We start from the raw sequence: 21,887 nt of genomic DNA, 5'->3' as shown, positions 1-21,887 counted from the left end.
CAGGAAGATCACATGAACCCAAGAGTTTGATGTTGCTGTGAGCTGTGATAGCACAGCCCTCTACCAAGGGCAACAAAGTCAGACACTGTCTCGAAAATAATAAAACAAATTTATTTATAAATGAAATTATTCATAAATAAATGAAATTTTGAAAAGGAGAGAAGGAAGTTACTGTTCAAGGCGGACAGTACCTATTTGGGATGAGGAAAAGTTCTGGAAATACGACAGTGGCAATGGTTGCACAGTCACTTAATGCCACTGAACTGTGAGATTAAATCTACTCATGTATTTGACCACAATCACAATCAACGTACATATAAACGTGTCAACTCGTTTCAACCGTAAAAAAATGACAAAATCCTAGGGCGGCGCCTGTGGCTCAGTGGGTAGGGCGCCGGCCCCAAGTACCGAGGGTGGCGGGTTCAAACCCGGCCCCGGCTGAACTGCAACCAAAAAATAGCTGGGCGTTGTGGCGGGCACCTGAGGTCCCAGCCACTCGGGAGGCTGAGCCAAGCGAATCACTTGGGCCCAGGCGCTGGAGGTTGCTGTGAGCTGTGTGATGCCACGGCACTCTCCCGAGGGCCATAGAGTGAGACCCTGTCTCTACAAAAAAAAAAAAAAAAAAAAGACAAAATCCTCACTTATGCGGAGCTTAAAGCGAGGGACTTGGAAAATGCCCATCCCGGACGCTCCAAGTCGGCCCCAGCACTGGGGGTATTTCCCGGCTCGCGGCGGGCCGGGGTCTCCAGAACCCTGGCGTGGGAGGTACCCAGAGAAGGGAGGGGGGCTCTGGGGGCCGAGAGAGGACGCCAGGGGCCCAGGACACGAGAGGGGAACCCCGGGAGGCGGGAAGGGAGCCCGGCCGCGCTGGGGGCCGTCTGACTTTCGGTTCCAAGCACCCCAAGTGCTGGAACATCTCGGCGGTGGCTCGCGCCTCCTCAGCCCCGGAAAGTACCCCCGGGCTCAAGCTCGCCCACCGCACCCAACTCGGGGAGTCCAGCGCCAACGAGCTAGCCGCCGCGCACCTGCGCACACCGGCGCCCTAGCTGACCCCGCTCCGCCCACGCGGCGCCCGTGCGGGCCCCGCCCCGCGCAGGACTGGTACGCGCTCTCCGGCTGGCGGGGGCGGGCTCCGAGGCTGCAGCCCATCGTCCGATCCCGCCCATTGGCTGAGAGGTGAAGCGTGGACCCGGCCCACCATTCATTGGTCGGCGCGCGAGCACGTGGTCGCGTGGGCCAATCGCGTGGCAACGCGTGAGGTGGAGCAGCCCGCTGAGGTCTGGCCAGAGACTGCTCGGGTTTGTGGAGCTGGGGATGCTGCGGCTCTGCCATGGCCTCTGAGGAGTCCATGGTGGTCGTCACCTGCACCGCGCCTGTCAACATCGCGGTCATCAAGTACTGTGAGTGCCGTGGGCACAGCGCCCGGGGTCGTCTCGCCGGGGTCGGGGTTGTGTCTCCCGTCCGGGGAACGTGTCTCCTGTCCGGGGACCGTATCTCCCGACCGGGGCCCGCCGCGCTGGCCGTGCGGCCAGCCTGTGCCTAGAGACGGGGAAACCGAGGCAAGAGGGGCGCCGCTGGGCCTCCTTTTAGACCGCCGGTTCTCCGCGCGGCCTGTGGGCTCCCGCAGCATCGCCCCGGGCGGTGGCGTTGGGCCGAGACCCTCCCGCGGGGTCCCTGTCACCCCCTCCGCGCTCGTGTCTGCAGCTCCATCACGTCCAGAACGTCCAGTGAACGGAATTACAGAAAGCGAGGTTTGGGATTCGGCTTACTGGGCGTAATTTCCGAAATCTGACAGGTGGTTGGTCTGCGGGCGGCCTGACCACCCAGGCCAGTCGGGGAAGAAGCTGGGAGAGAGCAGCAGTTTCTCTTTTGTTTACAGAAAAGCCAGCGGTTCTGGAGAGCAGGGGGATATCTCACCCAAGAGCTGCCCTGCCCTCCTTTCCTTTTGTTACTTTTATTCTCACAGAAAAGTAAACATCGGCAGCGTTATTACTCATCATAGTACACGCTAAACAGATTCCTCCTCACAGGTTACAGGTTACACACTATATTTCTATCTTAAAGTGGTTGTATCGGTGGTTTTCAACTTTTTTTTATCTTACGGCACACTTGACCCTATAGTGATACTTTTTGCAGCATGCTTAAATTATATTGATTTAAAAAAAAAAACGAGTAAAAGGCGGGGCTCTGTGGCTCACGCCTGTAATCCTAGCACCTGGGAGGCCAGGACAGGTGGATTGCCTGAGCTCACAGGTTTGAGACCAGTCTGAGCAAGGAGACTGCATCTCAAAAACTAGCTAGGCATTGTGGTGGACAACTATAGTCCCAGATATTTGGGAGGCTGAGGCTAGAGAATGGCTTAAGCCCAAGAGTTGGAGGTTTCTGGGAGCTGTGATGACACAGCACTTTACCGAGGGTGACAATGAGACTCTGTCTCAAAAAAAAAAATGAAAACAAATATACTTACTGTGTTTTGAAGTTCTTTTGAAAATTATTTGATTAATGATAGTTAAAAATTTTCATGGCACTTCGGTTGAAAATCGCTGGGTTATGTCTTTAAAGCAGTCTTACTCTAGGGCGGCGCTGGCCCCATATACCGGAGGTGGTGGGTTCAAACCCAGCCCCAGCCAAAATCTGCAAAAAAAAAACAAAAAAAAAAAACCCCAGGGCGGCGCCTATGGCTCAGTCGGTAAGGCGCTGGCCCCATATACCGAGGGTGGCGGGTTCAAACCCTGCCCGGCCAAACTGCAACCAAACAATAGCCGGGCGTTGTGGCAGGCGCCTGTAGTCCCAGCTACTCGGGAGGCTGAGGCAAGAGAATTGCTTAAGCCCAGGAGTTGGAGATTGCTGTGAGCTGTGTGAGGCCACGGCGCTCTACCGAGGGCCATAAAGTGAGACTCTGTCTCTACAAAAAAAAAAAATAAAAAATAAAAAACCAAAAAGAAAAACAGTCTTACTCTAGACTAAATTTATAGTTAGTCAACACTTCACTAGGTGCACAGAGTGCCCTGGGTCCTTGACCGGTGCCATGGAGTCCAGTTTCCAGCTTACCTATGACAGCGGGCCTTGGAGGTAGATGAACAGTCTCTAGGTGACCGCAGGTGGGCTCATTTGGCCTTGTCAGGGCAAGCCCAGCAGCGTCCTGCATGGAATGGCAATAAAGCTGAACAGTGGCTGCTAACACCTGTCATGGCTGCACAGGTGAGCTGTGCTCATCCGGCCATTCACCCCTTGAAGGGCATCTGCTTTTTTCCAGTTTTGATCTATTACAAATAAAGCTGTTGCGGCCTTGGTGCCTATAGTACAGTGGTTACAGCACCAGCCACATGCACCGAAGCTGGCGGGTTCGAACCCAGCCCTGGCCAGCTAAACAACAATGACAGCCGCAACAAGAAAATAGCTGGGCATTGTGGCGGGCACCTGTAGTCCCAGCTACTTCGGAGGCTGAGGCAAGAGAATTGCTTAAGTCCAGCAGTTGGAGGTTGCTGTGAGGTCACAGGATTCTACCGAGGGTGACATAGTATGACTGTTTTTTTTATATACAAAGGGCAGCGCCTGTGGCTCAGTGAGTAGGGTGCCCGCCCCATATACTGAGGGTGGCGGGTTCAAACCCGGCCCCGGCCAAACTGCAACAAAAAAATAGCCAGGTGTTGTGGAGGGCACCTGAGGTCCCAGCTGCTCGAGAGAATCGCTTAAACCCAGGAGTTGGAGGTTGCTGGTGCTGTGTGACGCCACGGCACTCTACTGAGGGCGATAAAGTGAGACTCTGTCTCTACAAAAAAACACACACACACAAAACTGTTGTGAAGTTTTGTGTGAGCCTAAATGTTCATTCTTTGGGGAAGAGTGCCCAGGAGTTCATTTGCTGGGTTACATGGCAGTTGCTGTTTATTTTTTTTTTATTATTTTTGTATTTTTTTGCAGTTTTTGGCCGGGACTGGGTTTGAACCCACCACCTCTGGTATGTGGGGCAGGCGCCCTACTGCTTGAGCCACAGGCGCTGCCCTGCTGTTTATTTTCTTTTTTTTTTTTTTTGGTTTTTGGCGGGGGCTGGGTTTGAACCCGCCACCTCTGGCATATGGGACCGGCACTCTACCCCTTGAGCCACAGGCGCCACCCAACCTGCTGTTTATTTTCTAAAGACACCATTGGACCATTTTATGTTCCTGCCACCAAGGTGTGCTCCAGATTTCCCATGTCCTGCTATCATCTGGTGGTGTTACTGTTTTTTTTGTTTTATGTTATTATTTATTTATTTTATTAAATCATAGTTGTGTACATTAATGCAATCATGGGGTACAATGTGCTAGTTTTATATATAATTTGAAATATTTTCATCAAACTGGTTAACATAGCCTTCATGGCTTTTTCTTAGTTATTGTGTTAAGACATTTATATTCTACATTTAGTAAATTGCACATGTACCCTTGTAAGATGCACCATTAGGTGTGTGGTCCCCCTGATTACCCTCCCTCCAACCATTCTACCCCCTCCCCTCCCCTCCTTTCCCTCTCCCTTTTCTCCATATTCTTGGGCTATAATTGGGTTATAGCTTTCATATGAAAGCTATAAATTGGTTTCATAGTAGGGCTGAGTACATTGGATACTTTTTCTTCCATTCTTGAGATACTTTGCTAGGAAGAGTTATTTTATTTTTTTGAGACAGTCTCAAGCTGTCCCCCTGGGTAGAGTGCTGTGGCATCACAGCTCACAGCAACCTCAAACTCTTGGGTTTAAGTGATTCTCTTGCCTCAGCCTCCCAAGTAGCTGGGACTAGAGGCGCTTGCCACAACACCTGGCTATTTTATGGTTGTAGTTATTGTTGTTTGGCAGGCCTGAGCTGGATTTGAACCCACCAGCTCTGATGTATATGGCTGGCGCCCCAACTGCTAAGCTATAGGTGCTGAGCCATGTTTTTTTATTTAGCCATTCTGACAGATCTGGTGACAGCTTATTGTAGTTTTTTTTTTTGTAGAGACAGAGTCTCACTGTACCGCCCTTGGGTAGAGTGCCATGGCGTTACACGGCACACAGCAACCTCTAACTTTTGGGCTTACGCGATTCTCTTGCCTCAGCCTCCCGAGCAGCTGGGACTACAGGTGCCTGCCACAACGCCCGGCTATTTTTTTGTTGCAGTTTGGCTGGGGCTGGGTTTGAACCCGCCACCCTCAGCATATGGGGCCGGCGCCCTACTCACTGAACCACAGGCGCCGCCCCAGCTTATTGTAGTTTTAATTTGCATTTCTCCAGTGGCCAGTAATGTTGAACATCTTTTCACATCTCATTTGCATCTGGGTTACTCCTCTTCCGTGGAATGTTTCCTCATGCCCTCTGTCCATGTTCTGACTGAACTGTTTGCTCTGCCCACCTATCCTGCTCTGGGCCTTCGCTGCATATGTCCTGAGACTAGCTCTCTTCTGGACTTGTGGTTTGCAAATATTTTCTCCCAAGCTGTAGCTTATGTTTTTCTTCTCTTAACAGAGTCAGGATTTTTTGCTTTTGTTTTGAGACAAGGTCTCACTTTGTCACCCAGGTAGTGGTGCAATCACAGCTCACTGCAGTCTAGAACAACTGGGCTAAAGCCGTCCTCCTGCCTCAGCCTCTGAGTATCACCCCCAGCTAATTATTTTTCTATGTTTTGTTAGAGATAGGATCTCATTATGTTGCCCAGGCTGGTCTCGAACTCCTGCTTCAAGCCATCTTCCTGCCTCAACCTCCCAGAGGGCTGGGATTATGGGCATGAATCCCTGTGCCAGGCCTCCAGTGTTCGTAATTTTATGAGGTCATAAAATTCTCAGAGTGTCACTTTTTTCTTCTGATGTCAAGTCTAAGACCTCTGCTTAGCCCTACATCCTAAAGATTTTCTCCTTTATTTTTTTGAGTTGTATAGATTGATTTATTTATTTGTCTTGGGTAGAGTGCCATGGCATCATCATAGCTTAAAGCAGTGTGCTATAAGTGTCAGGGGTTTGTAGATGGTTTTATCAAGTTGACGAAGTTCTCCTTTATTTCTATTTTTCTGAGAGTTTATCATGGATGGTTGTTGAGTGATGTCAGATGCTTTTCTGTTGGTGTGACGATGGGGTTTTTCTTCTTTAGCCTGTCACTACAGTGGGTTACACGGGTTGGCCCGGTGTTATGCAGCTCACTATTATTCCTACTCTCCCCATCCTGTTGTTGAGCTCACACCCAGGGCCTTTACTTCAGTTGCTGCGTTTTCACTTCTGCAGTTTCCACTTGGTTCTTTACATCCTCTGTCTCCTTTGGGCGTGTTTGGGTGTTTTCACTAAAGCATTTTTGTCAAAGCCGCTTCCACTATTTGCCAGATAATCTCAGTGTCTCCGACATTGTTCAGGTGGCCGCTGTGGGTTGTCTTTCTCGTTCAGTTGGGGGTCTTTTTTGTTCTTGCTATCACAAGTGAATTTTGATTGAAAACAACAATACTTTTGCACTGAGACTCTAGGTCTTATGAGACAATTAAGTTCACAAGTTCATCCTAGAAAAAGTGCTGCAGACCTCACTGCTGAATCTCCTTTGAGGTATTCCCCCTGGGAAGCTATGCACCAATGCCAGTGCTGAGTCCACCCTTCAAAGCATTTTTTTTTTTTTTTTTTTAAGACAGAGTCTCACTATGTCGCCCTTGGTAGAGTGCTGTAGCATCACAGCTCACAGCAACCTCAAACTCTTGGGCTTTAAGCGATTCTTTTGCCTCAGCCTCTCAAGTAGTTAGGACTATAGGCACCCACCACAATGCTGGGCTATTTTTTTGTTGCAGTTGTTTAGCTGGCCCCAGCCTGGTTCCAACCCACCACCCTCAGTGTATGTGGCTGTCACCGTAACCACTGTGCTATGGGCACCAAGCCAAAGCAGTTTTTCTATAATGAATTCAAGACCTTAATTGTCAGGCCTCATACAATGACAGCTCTGATGGCCATTCCAGAAAAAAGAATCCCAAAATTGCTTTGGGGTGGACTAGATGCTCGTGTCAGTGCATAACTTCCCAAAGGGAGTATCTCGAAGGTGACCACAGCGATACTCAGCAATGAGGTATGTAGCACTTTTTCTAGGAGAACTTGATTGTCCGATCTCATACATAAGCTTTTGTCTAGGCTGGCTTTTTATTTTTTTTAAAGATAGAGTCTCACTCTGTTGCCCTGGGGAGAGTGCCATGCTGTCGTAGCTTACCACAACCTCAAATTCCTGGGCTCAAGTGAGTCTCTTGCCTCAGCCTTCTGAGTAGCTGGGACTACAGATGTCTGTTACTACCTGTTATGGCTTGTTTTTCTATTTTTAGTAGAGATGGGGGTCTCACTCTTGATCATGCTGGTCTTGAACCCCTGAGATCAAGCAATCCACTTACCTTGTTCTCCCAGAGTGCTAGGATGGGCTGTTTTTTTTGCAGCACTGGCACTGCAGTGAGCCCTGCATGAGCTCTGGCCTCCTCTGACAAGCCAGGGCAGGGGGGAGCAGCTTGCTGGCACTACAGGTGGGATGTAGTCCTGACTCCCACACCCTCTGTTCTGACTGTAGGAAAGGTCTTGTCCCTTTGTGGCAGGGGAGGGTTATGGCCCCCATTCTAGCTTGGTCGGGGAGGAGGGTCTCGGCTGTGAGCATCCTTCCCAGATGGGATGGTGTTTGGCAGGAGAAGAGCAGTGACTAGACAAGTCGCCTGTCCTCCAGGCTGCCTCTCTGGGCTACCTAGTAAGTACAGCTCTTGTTGGGCCATGCGCCGCTTGGCAGTCCCAGCCCCAGTTCCCCAGCAGCATCTGGGGCACAGAAGGCAAGACAAGAACCTGGGGCTCCCCTGCAGTGTCCACGAGAGCTTCTGTGTGACTCCAGAAGCTCTGGAGTTGTCCTGTGGAGGGTTCAGGGAGCCTACATCTACTCCATCTTCCTGGCAGCAGACGTTGCCCCCAGCCAACAAGATGGTCGCCTTTGCCATAGGGCATGCTTAGTACTGCAGTTGTTGGCACTGCTCAGGCCGGTAGCTGTCCACTGTCCTGAGACCTGGCCGCAGACAATCTGTGTGCCTGACAAAGGCCTTTTGAAATAAGAATGTACAGAAAGCACCTTGTGGTGCTTCCTAGGGCAACTTTCCCCTGGGGCTTTCTATGTTTGCTGTGATGCACTGGGTAGAAGGGGGCGTGGTTCTGATATCTTCAGAGAGTGTCAGCAGGGACATTTAGCAGTTTTTAGGAGCTGGGCTCTTTTAGTTTGGGAAGACAGGCAGAGCCATAGGAGCAGACTGCTCAGCCCCCAGCAGGTGCTCAAAGATGATTTGTGGTGGGAATGAAAGAAGAGAGAATGGCAGTGCCTGTGGCTCAGTGAGTAGGGCCCTGGCCCCATATGCTAAGGGTGGCGGGTTCAAACCTGGCCCTAGCCAAACTGCAACAAAAAATAGCCAGGCATAGTGGTGGGCGCCTGTAGACCCAGCTACTCGGGAGGCTGAGGCAAGAGAATTGCCTAAGCCCAAGAGCTGGAGGTTGCTGTGAGCTGTGATGCCACAATACTCTACTGAGGGTGACAAAGTGAGACTGTCTCTTAAGAGAGAATGAAAATAGGGAGGCAGGGCAGGCTGGGAGCCTGAGTGCTGAGGTGGGGCGCAATCCAAGAGGGCGTCCTGAAGGGGAGGGTGCAGCATCAGCAGGAGGGCTTAGCGTTCAGTGAGCGGGCAGGCTGGAAGCAGGTAGGGGGATGTGATCGGGAGCACAGGAGGGGGCAGGACATCCACTGGCCTTGTCCGGCTGTCTGTTCCAGGGGGGAAGCGTGATGAAGAGCTAATCTTGCCCATCAATTCTTCTCTCAGCGTCACTCTGCACCAGGATCAGGTGAGTGTGGACTGTCCTCAATGCCCAGCGAGCATGTGTGAAGCTTTGTTAACACTCGGGACCTTTGTACCTACAGGCTGAGACCAGACAGCTCAGCAGGACTCCTCAGCATGCAGGCATCTGTTCCTTCTCCTGTTTAGCAGTGCTCAGCATAGAGGCCCAGAATGTATGCCTACAGGCACAACCCAGGGCCTAGCACACACGTACACGCACAGCCGGGGGATCCAACACACACATGCACACACACATTCACAATCCCCGTGGGCTCCTTTGAAAATCCCTGTCTCTTCATTTAGGACATACCCTGTCCCTGAGGTCCTCACCAGACCTGGTCTCTGTGACACAGGGTATGGTCCACACTTCCACAAGCTTCCCCACTGCCTCCCTGTCCTCCCTAAGTGGGCAGCTGCAGGGTTGTGGGTAGAAAGGGTACCTGGCTGGCAGCAGGCCCAGCACTGCCTCTGGGCCCTGTTGTCCCTCCCAGCTAAGAACCACCACAACAGCTGCCATCAGCAAGGACTTCACCGAGGACCGGGTCTGGCTGAACGGCAGAGAAGAGGAGGTGGGGCAGCCGCGACTGCAGGCCTGCTTGAGGGAGAGTGAGTTGGGGTCTGTGAGGCACTGTCTCTCTTTATCCTGGCAGGTCTTGAGTGTCAGTAGCCTGGCTCACAGACTTCCTAGTGCCAGAGGGGTGGGACCCCTCCCAAGTCTGGTGGGGTTGGAGTCTGGGGCTTTCCCAGGGTGGGACTCTGCGAGGGGAATGTGAGGGCCAGAGGCCTCGCCTAAGCTGTGACCCCCAGGAGGGGCTCATGACCCAGGAGTGGATCGGCAGGGTTGCCTGGCAACTGGGTCACACGCTGTCCTGTCTTCCCCAGTCCGCCGCCTGGCGCAGGAGAGGAGGCGTGCACAAGACGGGGACTTGGTGCTCCCTAGCCTCGGGTACAAGGTACATGTGGCATCAGTGAACAACTTCCCCACAGCCGCGGGCCTGGCTTCCTCTGCAGCAGGCTACGCCTGCCTAGGTAGGTACCACAGGGAGAGCCGCTGCTGGGGTGGCAGAGCTGGGGCGCCAGTATCGGGCGCAGCTGACCAAGCACCTACCGTGTGGGCTGCCTAGCATCCTCCCAGAAATACATGTAAATGTTAAATATTCCTCTCCAAAGCCCACCATAGGTAAGCCCACCAGTGGGTACCCTGTGCCCTCTGCCTCCCAGCTTGGCTGCACCCTGTGTGATATCTATCCCAGGCCTCAGCTCCTCAGGCCCATGCAGCTTGTGGGCACCAGGCACAGCCTAGGCCGTCTCATCCATCCCTTGTGCCTGCAGCCTACACCCTGGCCCAGGTCTATGGGGTGGACAGTGACCTCTCAGAAGTGGCTCGTCAGGGCTCAGGCAGTGCCTGCCGGAGCCTGCACGGGGGCTTCGTGCTGTGGGACATGGGGAAGCGGGCCGATGGGAAGGACAGCATCGCCCGGCAGGTGGCCCCCGAGACGCACTGGCCTGAACTCCGAGTCCTCATCCTTGTGGTGAGTGGGGCAGGGAGGAATGGGGGGTGCTTTTATCCGGCTCTCAGGGCCATGCTAAAGACAGGTACAAAGGTGTCCAGTCTTGGCCAGAGTGCCCTGTGAGCCAGAAATGTCCATTCCTAGGCCTGTATCGCCTCTGTGGCCATTTGACCTCCACCCCCAACTGCCTATGCCAGCAGAGGGAGGGCCAAGTATTTAGGGTGGAGGGGGCTGTCAGCTGGGGACGCGCTGTACGGGTGGCCCAGGCAGTCTGTCCCTCACTCAGGTGAGTGCAGAGAAGAAGCTGACCAGCAGCACCGCAGGCATGCAGACCAGTGTGCGGACCAGCCCCCTGCTCCGGGTAAGGCAGCAGGGACCTTCCCATGCTCTATCCAGTCCCAGCTGTTCTCCTGACATGCAGGGCTGGGTGAGGAGCCTGCGCTTGCTCGGCACCCTCCACTATCACAACTGCTGTCTCCTCCCTGGACGTGGTCTGTCCTTGCAGTTCCGGGCTGAGGCAGTGGTGCCAGCGAGCCTGGCAGAAATGACACACTGCATCCAGGAGCGGGACTTGGAGGGCTTTGCTCAGCTGACCATGAAGGACAGCAACCAGTTCCACGCCACCTGCCTGGACACCTTCCCGCCCATCTCCTACCTCAACGACACCTCCAGGTGCATCATCCAGCTGGTGCACCGCTTCAACGACTACTACGGGCTCACAAAGGTGACGCAGGCCCCCAGCCCTGCGGGTGTCACACAGCCTTGTGCTGCAGTGGCACTTTACCTGAGTGCATCACCCTGTGTGTGCAAAGCCCTGCCTGTCTCTTCCTGCAGTTGTAAGCAGAGGGGACGCTGTTCTGCTTTGGTATGGCCCTGAGGGCCCTGGCTTAGTTCTGGGAAAACTCCAAGTCCCCTGGGAGATCAGAGGTTTTGGGGGATGAGGCCAGGCCCTATGTGGACAGTCAGGTGACCACCCAGGTTCCAGGTGGCGTACACATTCGACGCGGGCCCCAATGCTGTGATCTTTACCTTGGAGGACACTGTGGCTGAGTTTGTGGCTGCTGTGAAGCACAGCTTCCCCCCCGAGTCAAATGGAGACAAGTGAGTATCTTTATCCTCCTTTTTGAGAAACATCCTGCCAGGAACCGCCTGGAACAAACAGGAAGGAGGCACATCCCCTGGGGCCATCCCCCTTTCCCACCTCCACAGTCACAGAGAAGTCACACACTCGTCTGTGGGTAACACCCAGGGCCTCATTTAGCCCTAGCAGTTCAGGAGCCCCTGGGCCTTTACTCCATCAGCGAGCTACTCGTTTTATTGTCAAAAAAACATGTCTTGCATTCTGAGGAGTGTATTAAATACCAGACATGTTGTAGAAAAGGGTTAAAACCAAGCCCTGGTTTCCTTCATCCTGAAACAAATTAGGGCCGGTCATGGTGGCCAGTGTTGTCACCATCTCTGCACCAGTTGCATCTGCTGAGGCAGAGAGACAGGCATGCAGGAGTCTCACTGTCACAGAGCCTGCTGGACCGAGCCTGCCTCTGAGGTGCATTTGAGCCTCGGGTGCTCCACTGCTGTCTTATTCTCTATGAGAGGTGCCTTCTGGCTAGGGGTGTTTGAGGTGTGTGAGAACAGCCCACTTGTCTGCAGTTGGGGCAGTACAGACTGCCAGTAGGCAGGGAACCGAGTGTGCTGACCTCCTGCCTTAGGTGGGTGGGCTGCCCCCGGGGATTGTGCAGGTTGTCTCTGAGCTGGAATCCAGGCACTTTCTTAAGCCAAGACACCCACTCTGCTCAGCATTGGCCAGGGGCCAGAAATGGACACAAAACCTCTTGAAGGTTCCCTGAAACCTTCTCAGAGTGACCCCAGTGTGGGCCCTCAGCATCTCTGCCTCGTGTTTTGGTTTTTGATAAAATACACATTACGTTCACCATCTTAACCATTTTAAACTATACTTCAGTGGTATTTATACAGTCACAGCTCCCTCTACTTTCATAACTTTCTCACCACCCATGGAAGAAACCCGACCCCAGCAGCAGCCTCCCACCATCTCCACTATGAAGTGGAGTCATAGGCCATACCCTTCTTGCCCCAGGTTTCTGAAGGGGCTGCCGGTGAGGCCTGTCCTGCTGTCAGATGAGCTCAAAGCTGCACTGGCCATGGAGCCCACCCCTGGTGGAATCAAATACGTCATTGCCACTCAGGTGAGGCAGGGACATTGCGGTGTCTCCTCTTCAGGGGGCCCATCCAACTCCCTGAGTTCCCCTCAGTTTCTAACAATATCAATGGCAGAATAGCAGTGACAACACTATGGCTCAGCTTTCAAAGCTGGCAGTTGACTTGTGATGCTGGGGTGGAGGACAGGTAGAGCACCTCTGCTCATTCTGCTGGGAGCTCCTAGTTGGGTGCAGCCTCCAGCCTCCGGGCCCTACCTCCCATCTTGCTGGCTCCCAGCCCAGTGGTCACACCCACTCAGCCTATGGAGTCTGCCTTCTGCCCTGGAGTCACGTGCTCAGGGCTGCTTCCCCTATGTCCCCAAGTCTGGGCATTGTGGCAGTGACCAGGACTGACCATAGAGTGCTAGGCCAGCAGAGGTGGCCTGCCCTCAAGGAGTTGGTGTTGCCCCCTACAGGGCTGCTCAGCCTCTGAGGGCTTACCTGAAAGATGCAACCCCATTCCTCCATCCCTAACCCACCTTCCTGAAGACCCCTGGCCTCCTAAGGTGCTTGAGCTGCCATTGCCCAGGGATCTGACACTGGCTTCCATTCCTAGGTGGGGCCTGGGCCTCAAGTCCTGGATGACCCCCACGTTCACCTCTTGGGCCCTGACGGCCTACCGAAGCCCGCTGTCTGACTGCCGCCTCCACAGGCTCCCAGCAGAGAGTGACCTGCTGGGACAGGTGGGGTTGCCGGGCTGCCCTGTTGGGTTATGGTTTCCTGGCTCTGGGCCAGCCAGCATTGTGCTATGGGGCAGTGGTGTGAGATCTGCAGCCATCCACACCAGCTCTGGGCCCCTCTCGTGTGTCACTTGTCCCCACTTGGATATGGTGCTTTGGTGAGATGAGATTGGTCAGGCACGAGAGAGACAGGCATGGCGCACCAGCGTGCCCTGGGCTGAAGGGCTTCCGGACTCTGAGCTCCAGCCATTCCCCGTGTGCCAGAACAGAATGTGGTGGGAGTCCGTCCCTCTGGGGCCCTCAGGAACCTCCCCAAGTGCTTCGGAGGATGGTCCCTCTGCTGCACCTTGGAGTCAGGTGGGGGTATGCTGGACCATTTCCTACAAAAAGAGCAGTGCTGTTTCCCAGCCAGGCTGGGTGGGGGCCAGGGCAGATCTGGGTGCTTGGGAGCTGTTACCGTGATGACCATAGGAATAAACCCAGCTCTGCTGACTTCCGCCTCCTGTGGCTTTTGTTTCCCAAACTAGCGTTTTAGGGTCTTTGCTATGAACAGTCCATGACCTCCCCAGGAGGGCCCCACAAGGTCTTCCCACCCCTAGACACCCCCCCCCCAACATCACAGGCCAAGCTTCCCCCGCTGGGCTGGGAGGGGGAAGAGGTTTCCCAGATTTTCACATGGGAAAGTGGTGTGAGATCTGCAGCCATCCAGGCCAGCTGTGGACCCCTCTCGTGTGTCACTTGTCCCTACTTCGATGTGGTGCTTTGGTGAGCACCTCTCCTCTGTCCTCTCTTGAGTGCCGGCCTCGCTGCCCATCAGTGAGGGAGGGGCCGGTGGGGCAGAGGAGCCACTGGGCCGCTGGTTCGACGCTAATGCTGTTTAGGAAACCGCCTTTCTCACTCTTTTTCTCCTAGAAGCCCCGAGGTGCTGGGGTGACAGGGTGGGACACTTGTCTACCCCAGAGGCGGCCCTGGGTTAACATCCCCTACCCTGGCAGGACGCTGGAAGGGGAAGTGAGAGCGGAGGGAGAGCAGGGGCAGTTCTGGTCCTCCCCCAGGAGGGCGGGGACTAGGGGTGAGTCTGGGAGGGTGGGGACTAGGGGTGAGTCTGACGGTGGGAGGGGGGTGACAAGGTGCAGGCCCCGGAGCTCTAACCCCAAGCCGTAGCCTCAATCCAGCGGATCTAGCGCTGATCTCAAACCTGCGGGGCCCCTACCTCCGGGAGTCACTGGGGCTGGGGACGGGGCGGAGCCGCCAGAGGGGCGGGGCCTGGCTCCCGGGGTGGGGCCTGGGCCAGGGGTGTTCAGTGAGCACACAGCCTGGTTCCAGCTGCGTCGCTGCCACCATGGGGCAGATCGAGTGGGCCATGTGGGCCAACGAGCAGGCGCTGGCGTCCGGCCTGAGTGAGTGCGCAGCCGGGCGGTGGGGTGGGGGCCCCAAGACCCCAGCTGGGGACGTCGGGTGTAGCAGGGGAAGTGGGGGCCCAGGCAGGCTGGAGTTCGGGGAGGACCCTCAGACCGCAGGTTTGGGGGAGGAGAGGCTCCTAGGCCCCTGGCCGCCAGTGCCCTGCAGCTGCAGACCCCGCAGCCCCGGCCCGCTTGGCGCCCCTTCCTTGGCCCCCTCGGGGAGGAGGAAGTTGCCGCCAGGGGAAGAAACGTTGCGTCTGGGTCGTTTCCGGGGAGTCGCTGCCGCCCTGTTGGGCAAAAACCTACCCCGCCTTCGCAACCCCTCGTGCCCTGGAGTGAGGTCTCCGCTCCCCCGGAGCAGGGCTGAGGCTCCCACCTGTCTGGGGGTGGGAAGGAGGCTCTCATCCCATGGTGCGGACAGCCCTCCATCTGGGGCCTGAGATTTCACTACGTGACTGGAAACCACAAGAGGGCGGGACAGCACCCCCCTTTCCCCTGCTGTGCTGCTTTTTACCCCCCAGGACCAGGGTGGGAAGCATCAGTCCCTGGAGTGGTGAGCCCAGGCCCTGCCTGGCCGTGGGCCCAGCAGTTCCAGGAAAAACCTGCACTTGGGGGCTAGGGGGAGCCTGGAGCGACCGTGTACCACAGAGGGCTCTGAGTTCCATCCCTGTTGGTTGGGACAGTAGACAGGGGAGCAGCATTGTGGGGTGGGAGGCTGTCGGGTGTGTTGCCCTGCAATCTGTCCTAGGTCCAGGGAGGTTAAACTGCCTGAGAACTGGGTGGGTCAGTTGAGACATTTCCCCACCTCTCCCCACACTGTCTCATGTGACTGCTGCCCTACAGGCCAGCCTCGTGTCCTTCCTCTCCAGACTCCCTCAAGAAGCAGAGGGTGCAGACAGGGCACCCTGCAGGAATCTGGCCCTCCAGAGTCCTCCCAGCACTGCCCACCAGCCCTGTGCTCTGTTCCTGGGTCTGCTGAGCCCCATGACTGGCTCCTGTGTTCATTTCTCAACTCATATGTCCCATGTCCAGCCTATAGCAGTCTGGGCCTTTGCTGCTCCAGCCCTCCACTGTTCCAGGTCTGCTTCTGCCTCCTCCCTGAGACCAGGAGCCTGGGGGAGCAGTCTTGTTTGTCCTGACTCCTGCTGTCTCCCTATGAAGAGCCCTTGCACATAGCAGGTGCTCCATAAATGTTTGCCGGAGCCTGGAAAAGTCCTCAGGCCTGCCTGGAGAGCAGGTGGTGCCTTTGCCACTCTTGTTGAGGGTAGCAGCCAAGACTGAGGCTCAGGACAGGGCTGCTGGACAATGTGCTGAGTGGACACACTCAGGAGACTGCCCGTCTCTCCTTCAACAAACACTAACAAGCAAATGGAAAAGTTAATATACAGCTGAGCACAAACCAAGGACAGGACGTGTGCAAGCTAGACCACGCATCGGTGAAAACACAGGGACAAAACAGTTGACGAACCCTGACGAAAGGCAGGTGCAGAAAGAGCGGGTTCAGACAACTGACATTGGGGTGAAACAGCTAAACAGGGGAAAAGAGGAGCACAAGGGCGGAGAAAAGGGGCCGTGCGTGGAGGCAGCACAGCCAAACACCCAACATGCCAAGGGGCACTCGACTGTGTCCATTTGGGGGTCCCAGAGCTGAGAGGACAAGTCTAGGGAGATATCCAGGCCAGCCGTCCCTCAGCAGTTCCTGTTACCCGGGGCCTCGCCTCAGCCGTGTCCAAGCCACTCCACCGGCCCCTTGCCACAGCACCTGCCTCCTGGGGGAAGCACCCCTGACCCATCACTGGGGGCAAATGTGGATGGTGTCCAGGGCAGCTCCAGGTGGCCTGGTGGCCAAGGCCCTAGGCAGCCCCTGAGGAACAGGGTGTGTTGCCCTCCTAACCCACCTGTCTCCTGCAGTCCTCATCACCGGGGGCATCGTGGCCACAGCTGGGCAATTCACCCAGTGGTACTTTGGAGCCTACTCTATATATCCTTCCACCAAAGACGCCAAGGTGGGTCAGGGGTGCCTGGAACACTGAGCACTGTGCTGTAATTTGCAAGGCCTACTCATGCCTCCCGGCACTGTACTTCACAGTTTGCAGAGGTCTGTGAGGATGCCTGCTCTGTTCACATCCTGCCCCTTCAGAACCCCAGTGGTCTGAGAAGCTGGGCTCACAGCCACTTGCCCATGGCCGTGTGGTGGTCACCAGCTGGTCTGCACCCTAGTGAGAAGTGGGTGGGAGGTATGGACACCCCCCGAAGGTCAGCCCTGAGGACCTTGCCTGGCCTTGGGGTTGCACTGTGCAGACCCCTCTGTGCTCCTTGGCTGGTCCTTTGGTCCCTGTTCCACAGCCCAGCTGGATCCGCCAAGGGGAGCTGAGGACAGGGGCCACGTGGCCAGACCTGTCAGAACCCAGTGTGGCTGTTTGTTGTCCAGCTGTGTGGCCTCAGGCAGCAGCTGCATCTGTTTTCTTATGACCCGGGGGCTCAATATGGCCCGTCAGGCTGGGCTGGCTGTTCCTTAACCCAACGCAGTGCGGCGGGGGTGTTCGTGTGTCTGCTGGAGTACCCCCGGGGGAAGAGGGCCAAGGGCTCCACCATGGAGCGATGGTGAGTGCTGCCCAACTTGCTCTGGGGTCTTCCAGGGCCTGGGAAGTTGGCTAGTGGCCCGCGGGAGCCTGGTGCCTCTGTCTGAGGCTAAGTGGCCCTGTGCACTAAGAAGCCTGAGGGTTCTGGGAGTAGGGGAGGATTGGCGGGTGTCCAGAGCAGGGCAGGCCCAACCCACAATCTGTCTTTTCCCCCAGTGGACAGAAGTATATGACTACTGTGGTGAAGCTCTTCGGGCCCCTTACCAGGAATTACTACATCCGGGCCATCCTGCATCTCATGTGAGTCTTGGGCCTGACCCACTGGAGGGACTCTCCACTGGCCTGGCCACAGGGACAAGAGAGGTTGGCCAAGTCAAGCCATCCCCACCTTGCCTGGGTGTTTTTCCAAACCAAAACCCAGGTCCACAGCTCTTCAGGGGGCTCCCCAAACCTGCATCTATTGTCTGTTGTGCATGACAATTCCCTCCCATTGTAGGAGCTTAAATCCATCACAGTGGCTGTTCCAGAGTCAACTGGGCTCAGCAGGGTGATTTTTGCTTGGGTTTTGAGCCATTGCCATTGGTGCAGGACCTCCTGTGTCTGGAGGCCGTTACTGGGCCAGGGCCACGCTACAGCTGCTTGGCCTTCCTCTTACAATGGCACCCTGGCAGCAGGTGGCCCAAGAGGTGCTAAGGCACAGCACAGAGAACAGCCTGCCAAAACTTAAGTCAAATGTTGGCAGAGCTGGGTGTCCCTGTGGTCTGGGGGACAGCACATTTGTGGTCTATGTAGTCTTGAGACTGAGACCCCCTTGTGACTGCCTCCCCTGTTCTCCCCCTGCCCAACTCCTTCCCAGGCTGTCAGTGCCTGCGGGCTTCCTGCTGGCCACCATCCTGGGCACTGCCTGCTTGGCCATCGCGAGTGGCATCTACCTGCTGGTGAGTGGTGTCCTCTGAAGTCAGACCTCCAGCCACCCCCCAACCCAGATCCCTGAGCTGAGTCCAGGAGCTCTGCGGCTTTGCCAGAACCAAAGCAAGCCTGCCTGAGTGTTGGCGCCATGACAGGGCCCTGCGTCTGATGTGTGGGAGGCCATCTCCCTGTGTTTCCTTGTTCAGTCTGCAAGGGGTGTAGGGGGGGTCTCATTTTGCAGATGAAGCTCAGAGAGGGGATGTGCCTGGCCAGGGGCCACACAGCCAGCTGAAGGCCCAGCCTGGATTTGGGTCCATGTATCAGCCTTTTCTCATCTAAGCCCTACTTTCTCCAATTTGGAGGCCATGTCGGGAGCATCTCCCAGGGCTTAATAACTATGCAGACCCCACACAGACATTTAACCATGATGCTGATGCTAAGGCTTGCTTGGTGCTGAGGTTTATGAAAAACGCTGTGCATGAGTAAAGCAGCTCCCACGAGAGGTGGGGCTGGCTAGGGGGCAGGCAGAGCTGCTTCCCAAGGCTCCCTGCCATCTCTGGGAGCACAAAGCCCTGGTTCTTTGCTTATTTATCCCTTTTATCCCTGGAGCACATGTATGTAGCACATTTGTGTGTGCTTCACGCATGCATAAACAGGGTCAGCTGTGTGCCATGTTGCTGCACTCACTTCTAGAACCTCCCAGGTGCTTTCAATGACTTTGGGGTGCTTGGGGTCTGTCTCCTGGGGCCACCCACCTGCCTCTGACTGCCCACTGCCACACACAGCTGGGCCCTTGTAGACCCGAGTGAGGATTCACTGGGTTAAACCCAGAGCGAAATTGCCGGGTCAGGTGTCAGCCTCATACCCTTTGCTAGATTGGAGGCAGCTGGGCAGCCCTCGGCACTGCCCCCAGTCACCATGTTGGGCTTCTCCCGTTCTTGCCAGTTTAACAGGCTGAAAGCGCAGGGATTTTGACTCTGAGCACCTCCTGATGGGCGTCAGCTGAGTTTCCCCTCCCCTAAATTGTCTGCTCATGGCCTTTGCCCATTTTTCTACCTGGGCTTCTTTTTCTTAAGTTATAGAAATTCCATGCATTTTGGGCAGTGCCCATGGTTCAGTGAGTAGGGCACCGGCCCCATATACTGACGGTGGCAGGTTCAAACCCAGCCCTAGCCAAACTGCAACCAAAAAATAGCCGGGCCTTGTGGCAGGCGCCTGAGGTCCCAGCTACTTGGCAGGCTGAGGCAGGTGGATCGCCTGAGCCCAAGAGCTGGAGGTTGCTGTGAGCTGTGATGATACAGCACTCTACCGAGGGTGACAAAGTGAGACTCTTTCTCTAAAAAAAAAAAAAAAATTCCATGCATTTTAAATTATTAGCCCTTTGCAAGTTTTAGACACTGTACCTTCTTCCTTTCTGTTGAGAGTCTGCTGATTTGTCCTGAGCCCTTCATTGAGCAGAATGGAAGGCTTGTCTATGTGCTTACTTGCTTTATGGTTTGTGCTTTTAAAAAAAGTTCTTCCCGGGCGGCGCCTGTGGCTCAGTCGGTAGGGCACCAGCCCCATATACCGAGGGTGGCGGGTTCAAACCCGGCCCCAAACTGCAACCAAAAATAGCCGGGCGTTGTGGCGGGCGCCTGTAGTCCCAGCTACTCGGGAGGGTGAGGCAAGAGAATCGCTTAAGCCCAGGAGTAGGAGGTTGCTGTGAGCTGTGTGAGGCCATGGCACTCTACTGAGGGCCATAAAGTGAGACTCTGTCTCTACAAAAAAAAAAAAAAAAAAGTTCTTCCCTGCCCCTTGGTCCTGAATCTACCTCTTCTACCAGCCTTATGGATTTTCTCTTCAGGACTGAATGTTCAGTGCTTGAGTTGGGAGGTGGAATGCTTCCTAAAGTCCATGATACATATTTTTTTCTATCAAATACTATGGGGGGCCAGGTGAAGTGGCTCACACCTGTAATCCCAGCACTTTGAGAGGCCAAGGTGGGTGGATCACCTGAGCTCGAGCAAGACCCCATCTCTAAAAATAGCCAGGCATCATGGCGGTGCCTGTAGTCCCAGCTACTGGGGAGACTGAGGCAAGAGAATGACTTGAGCTCAAGAATTAGAGGTTGCTAAGAGGTGTTACACCACGGCCCTCTACCGGGGGCGACAAAGTGAGACTCTGTCTCAGAAGGAAAAAAAAAAAAACAATACTAGTGGGTACTAAGTAAAAAATGCACATTTCCAGGCCTATTTGACCTGCTCAATAGACTCAGGCATGGGGCCCAGGAGTCTGTATTTTTAGTAAGCACCGCCCCCCTCCCCCAATCCCTGCTGTGCACTCTTCAGCCCCCTCCATGCCTCTGTGCAGAAGTGTCTGGGCAGCCTCCCCAGAGCTGGTCCAGGGTGAGGGTGAACAGGACTGTTCTGGCCTCCCCTATGAGCTGAGGCCTGGGTTCCTCCCTGTCCTTCCTGCCCTCAGTCCCTTTAAAGGAGACCCTGTGGTCTTGGAATTTGTACTGCGAAATGACCACCAGGAGATCTTCAGAAACCCAGAAATCTTCCTGGTCCCTTCCCCCTTGCTGGGCCCCTCCTGGTGCTTGAAATAGCTTGAGTTGGTGTCAAGCTAACCCAGGCCCAGGCTGTGTGTCTTTGGGCAATTACTTAACCTCTGTGAGCCAAAAGCCGCTACCCTCTCCCCGGTGAGATTCAGCATGAGCCCCTGGTGCCCAACCCCTCCGTCCCCACAGGCGGCTGTCCGCGGGGAACAGTGGACTCCCATTGAGCCCAAGCCCAAGGAGCGGCCCCAGGTCGGGGGCACGATCAAGCAGCCACCCAGAGATCCCCCGCCCCGGCCTCCGGCGGAGGCCCGCAAGAAGCGGAGTGAAGAGGAGGCGGCGGGGGAGGGGGTCTCCCCGGGAGGCCCCCAGACCAACCCCACGGCGGTGATCGACGAGGTCGTGTGACGTGCCTGGGACCTGCCCAAACTCCCCTCCCCATCCCCCGCGAGGCTACCAGGGGACGCCCTCAATAAAGGCTGTGACTGCCCGAGTCGCGCTCTTGCTGCGGGGAGGGGCGAGAAGGAGCCGGCGACCGCTTGCCCCAGCCGGACGCGTCCTGCACTCCGCTGCCCGTCGGTCCCCGGGGGCGGAAGCGCGTCTTCGGCGTGTGTGCCCGGCCCCACAAGCTCCCACAGCATCCACGCGCCCCCCTTCTGTGGAAGCCAGGACCCCCGCGGGGTTGGCCGGGTCTCAGCCGGCCCTTCCCTTCCTCCTCGGCTCTGAGCAAATCAGGGCCCGCCAGCTCAGGGGCGTCTCAGGCCTTGGGAATCCCCGGACCACACTCAGCGTGCTCGGACCCCCAATCTCCCACAAAACCTCGGGTGGCCTTGGCTGCCCCGTCCCCACCCATCCAAGGCCCCGGGGCGCAGTCTGCACCCGCCTCCCGGCCACACCAACCTCTCTCCAGCACCCTCGCGGTGCCCCGGCCTTTGGTCCTGTGCATCGGAGCGCCGCCTCTGGGCTCCACTTACCCACAGACTAAAGCTTGGAGGGAAGTTGGGATCTTATCCCTTCTGTTCACTGGAAACTCTAAGTACGTGTTGAAAATGCGCCTCCCAGGTGCGAGTCCTTGCTCCCCTCCGCGGCCCCTACTTGCACACAGCAGGCGTTAATCAGTGGGGGGGAGGGCTTGGGGGTGTGCAGTCACTCTTACCTAGTGGCCCTACAGTCCCACAGCAGTGTCCACTCTTACAGCTGAGGCCCTGAACCTGTCCAGGGCCTTCACC

The 21,887-nt window shown here is 55.7% G+C and overlaps 2 protein-coding genes across 3 annotated transcripts; both read left to right on the top strand.

Annotated features, from left to right (window-relative positions):
- Positions 1 to 1,261: 1,261 nt before the first annotated feature.
- On the top strand, positions 1,262 to 13,720 carry MVD (mevalonate diphosphate decarboxylase). Of its 2 annotated transcripts, XM_053554830.1 has the most exons (10): positions 1,262 to 1,400; positions 8,758 to 8,828; positions 9,313 to 9,427; positions 9,704 to 9,850; positions 10,154 to 10,353; positions 10,619 to 10,693; positions 10,838 to 11,056; positions 11,318 to 11,433; positions 12,428 to 12,536; positions 13,105 to 13,720. In XM_053554830.1, the coding sequence occupies exons 1-10, from the start codon at positions 1,331 to 1,333 to the stop codon at positions 13,183 to 13,185; spliced, it is 1,203 nt and encodes a 400-aa protein (XP_053410805.1). In that variant the 5' UTR covers positions 1,262 to 1,330; the 3' UTR covers positions 13,186 to 13,720. The 2 variants fall into 2 exon arrangements, 1 of the variants encoding a protein (XP_053410805.1); XR_008373200.1 differs by lacking the exon at positions 13,105 to 13,720 and having other exon boundaries at positions 11,311 to 11,433.
- A 757-nt stretch (positions 13,721 to 14,477) lies between these two features.
- Positions 14,478 to 21,148, top strand: LOC128561096 (cytochrome b-245 light chain). Its single transcript, XM_053554864.1, has 6 exons — positions 14,478 to 14,628; positions 16,543 to 16,612; positions 17,161 to 17,235; positions 17,430 to 17,513; positions 18,070 to 18,151; positions 20,851 to 21,148. The coding sequence occupies exons 1-6, from the start codon at positions 14,571 to 14,573 to the stop codon at positions 21,064 to 21,066; spliced, it is 585 nt and encodes a 194-aa protein (XP_053410839.1). The 5' UTR covers positions 14,478 to 14,570; the 3' UTR covers positions 21,067 to 21,148.
- The last annotated feature ends 739 nt before the right edge of the window (positions 21,149 to 21,887 follow it).

This window comes from Nycticebus coucang, chromosome 2 (genome assembly GCF_027406575.1).
Source record: "Nycticebus coucang isolate mNycCou1 chromosome 2, mNycCou1.pri, whole genome shotgun sequence".
NCBI classification, from domain to species: domain Eukaryota; kingdom Metazoa; phylum Chordata; class Mammalia; order Primates; family Lorisidae; genus Nycticebus; species Nycticebus coucang.
Note: the sequence above shows the minus strand (reverse complement) of the source record. Positions and strands in the feature narration are given on the sequence as shown.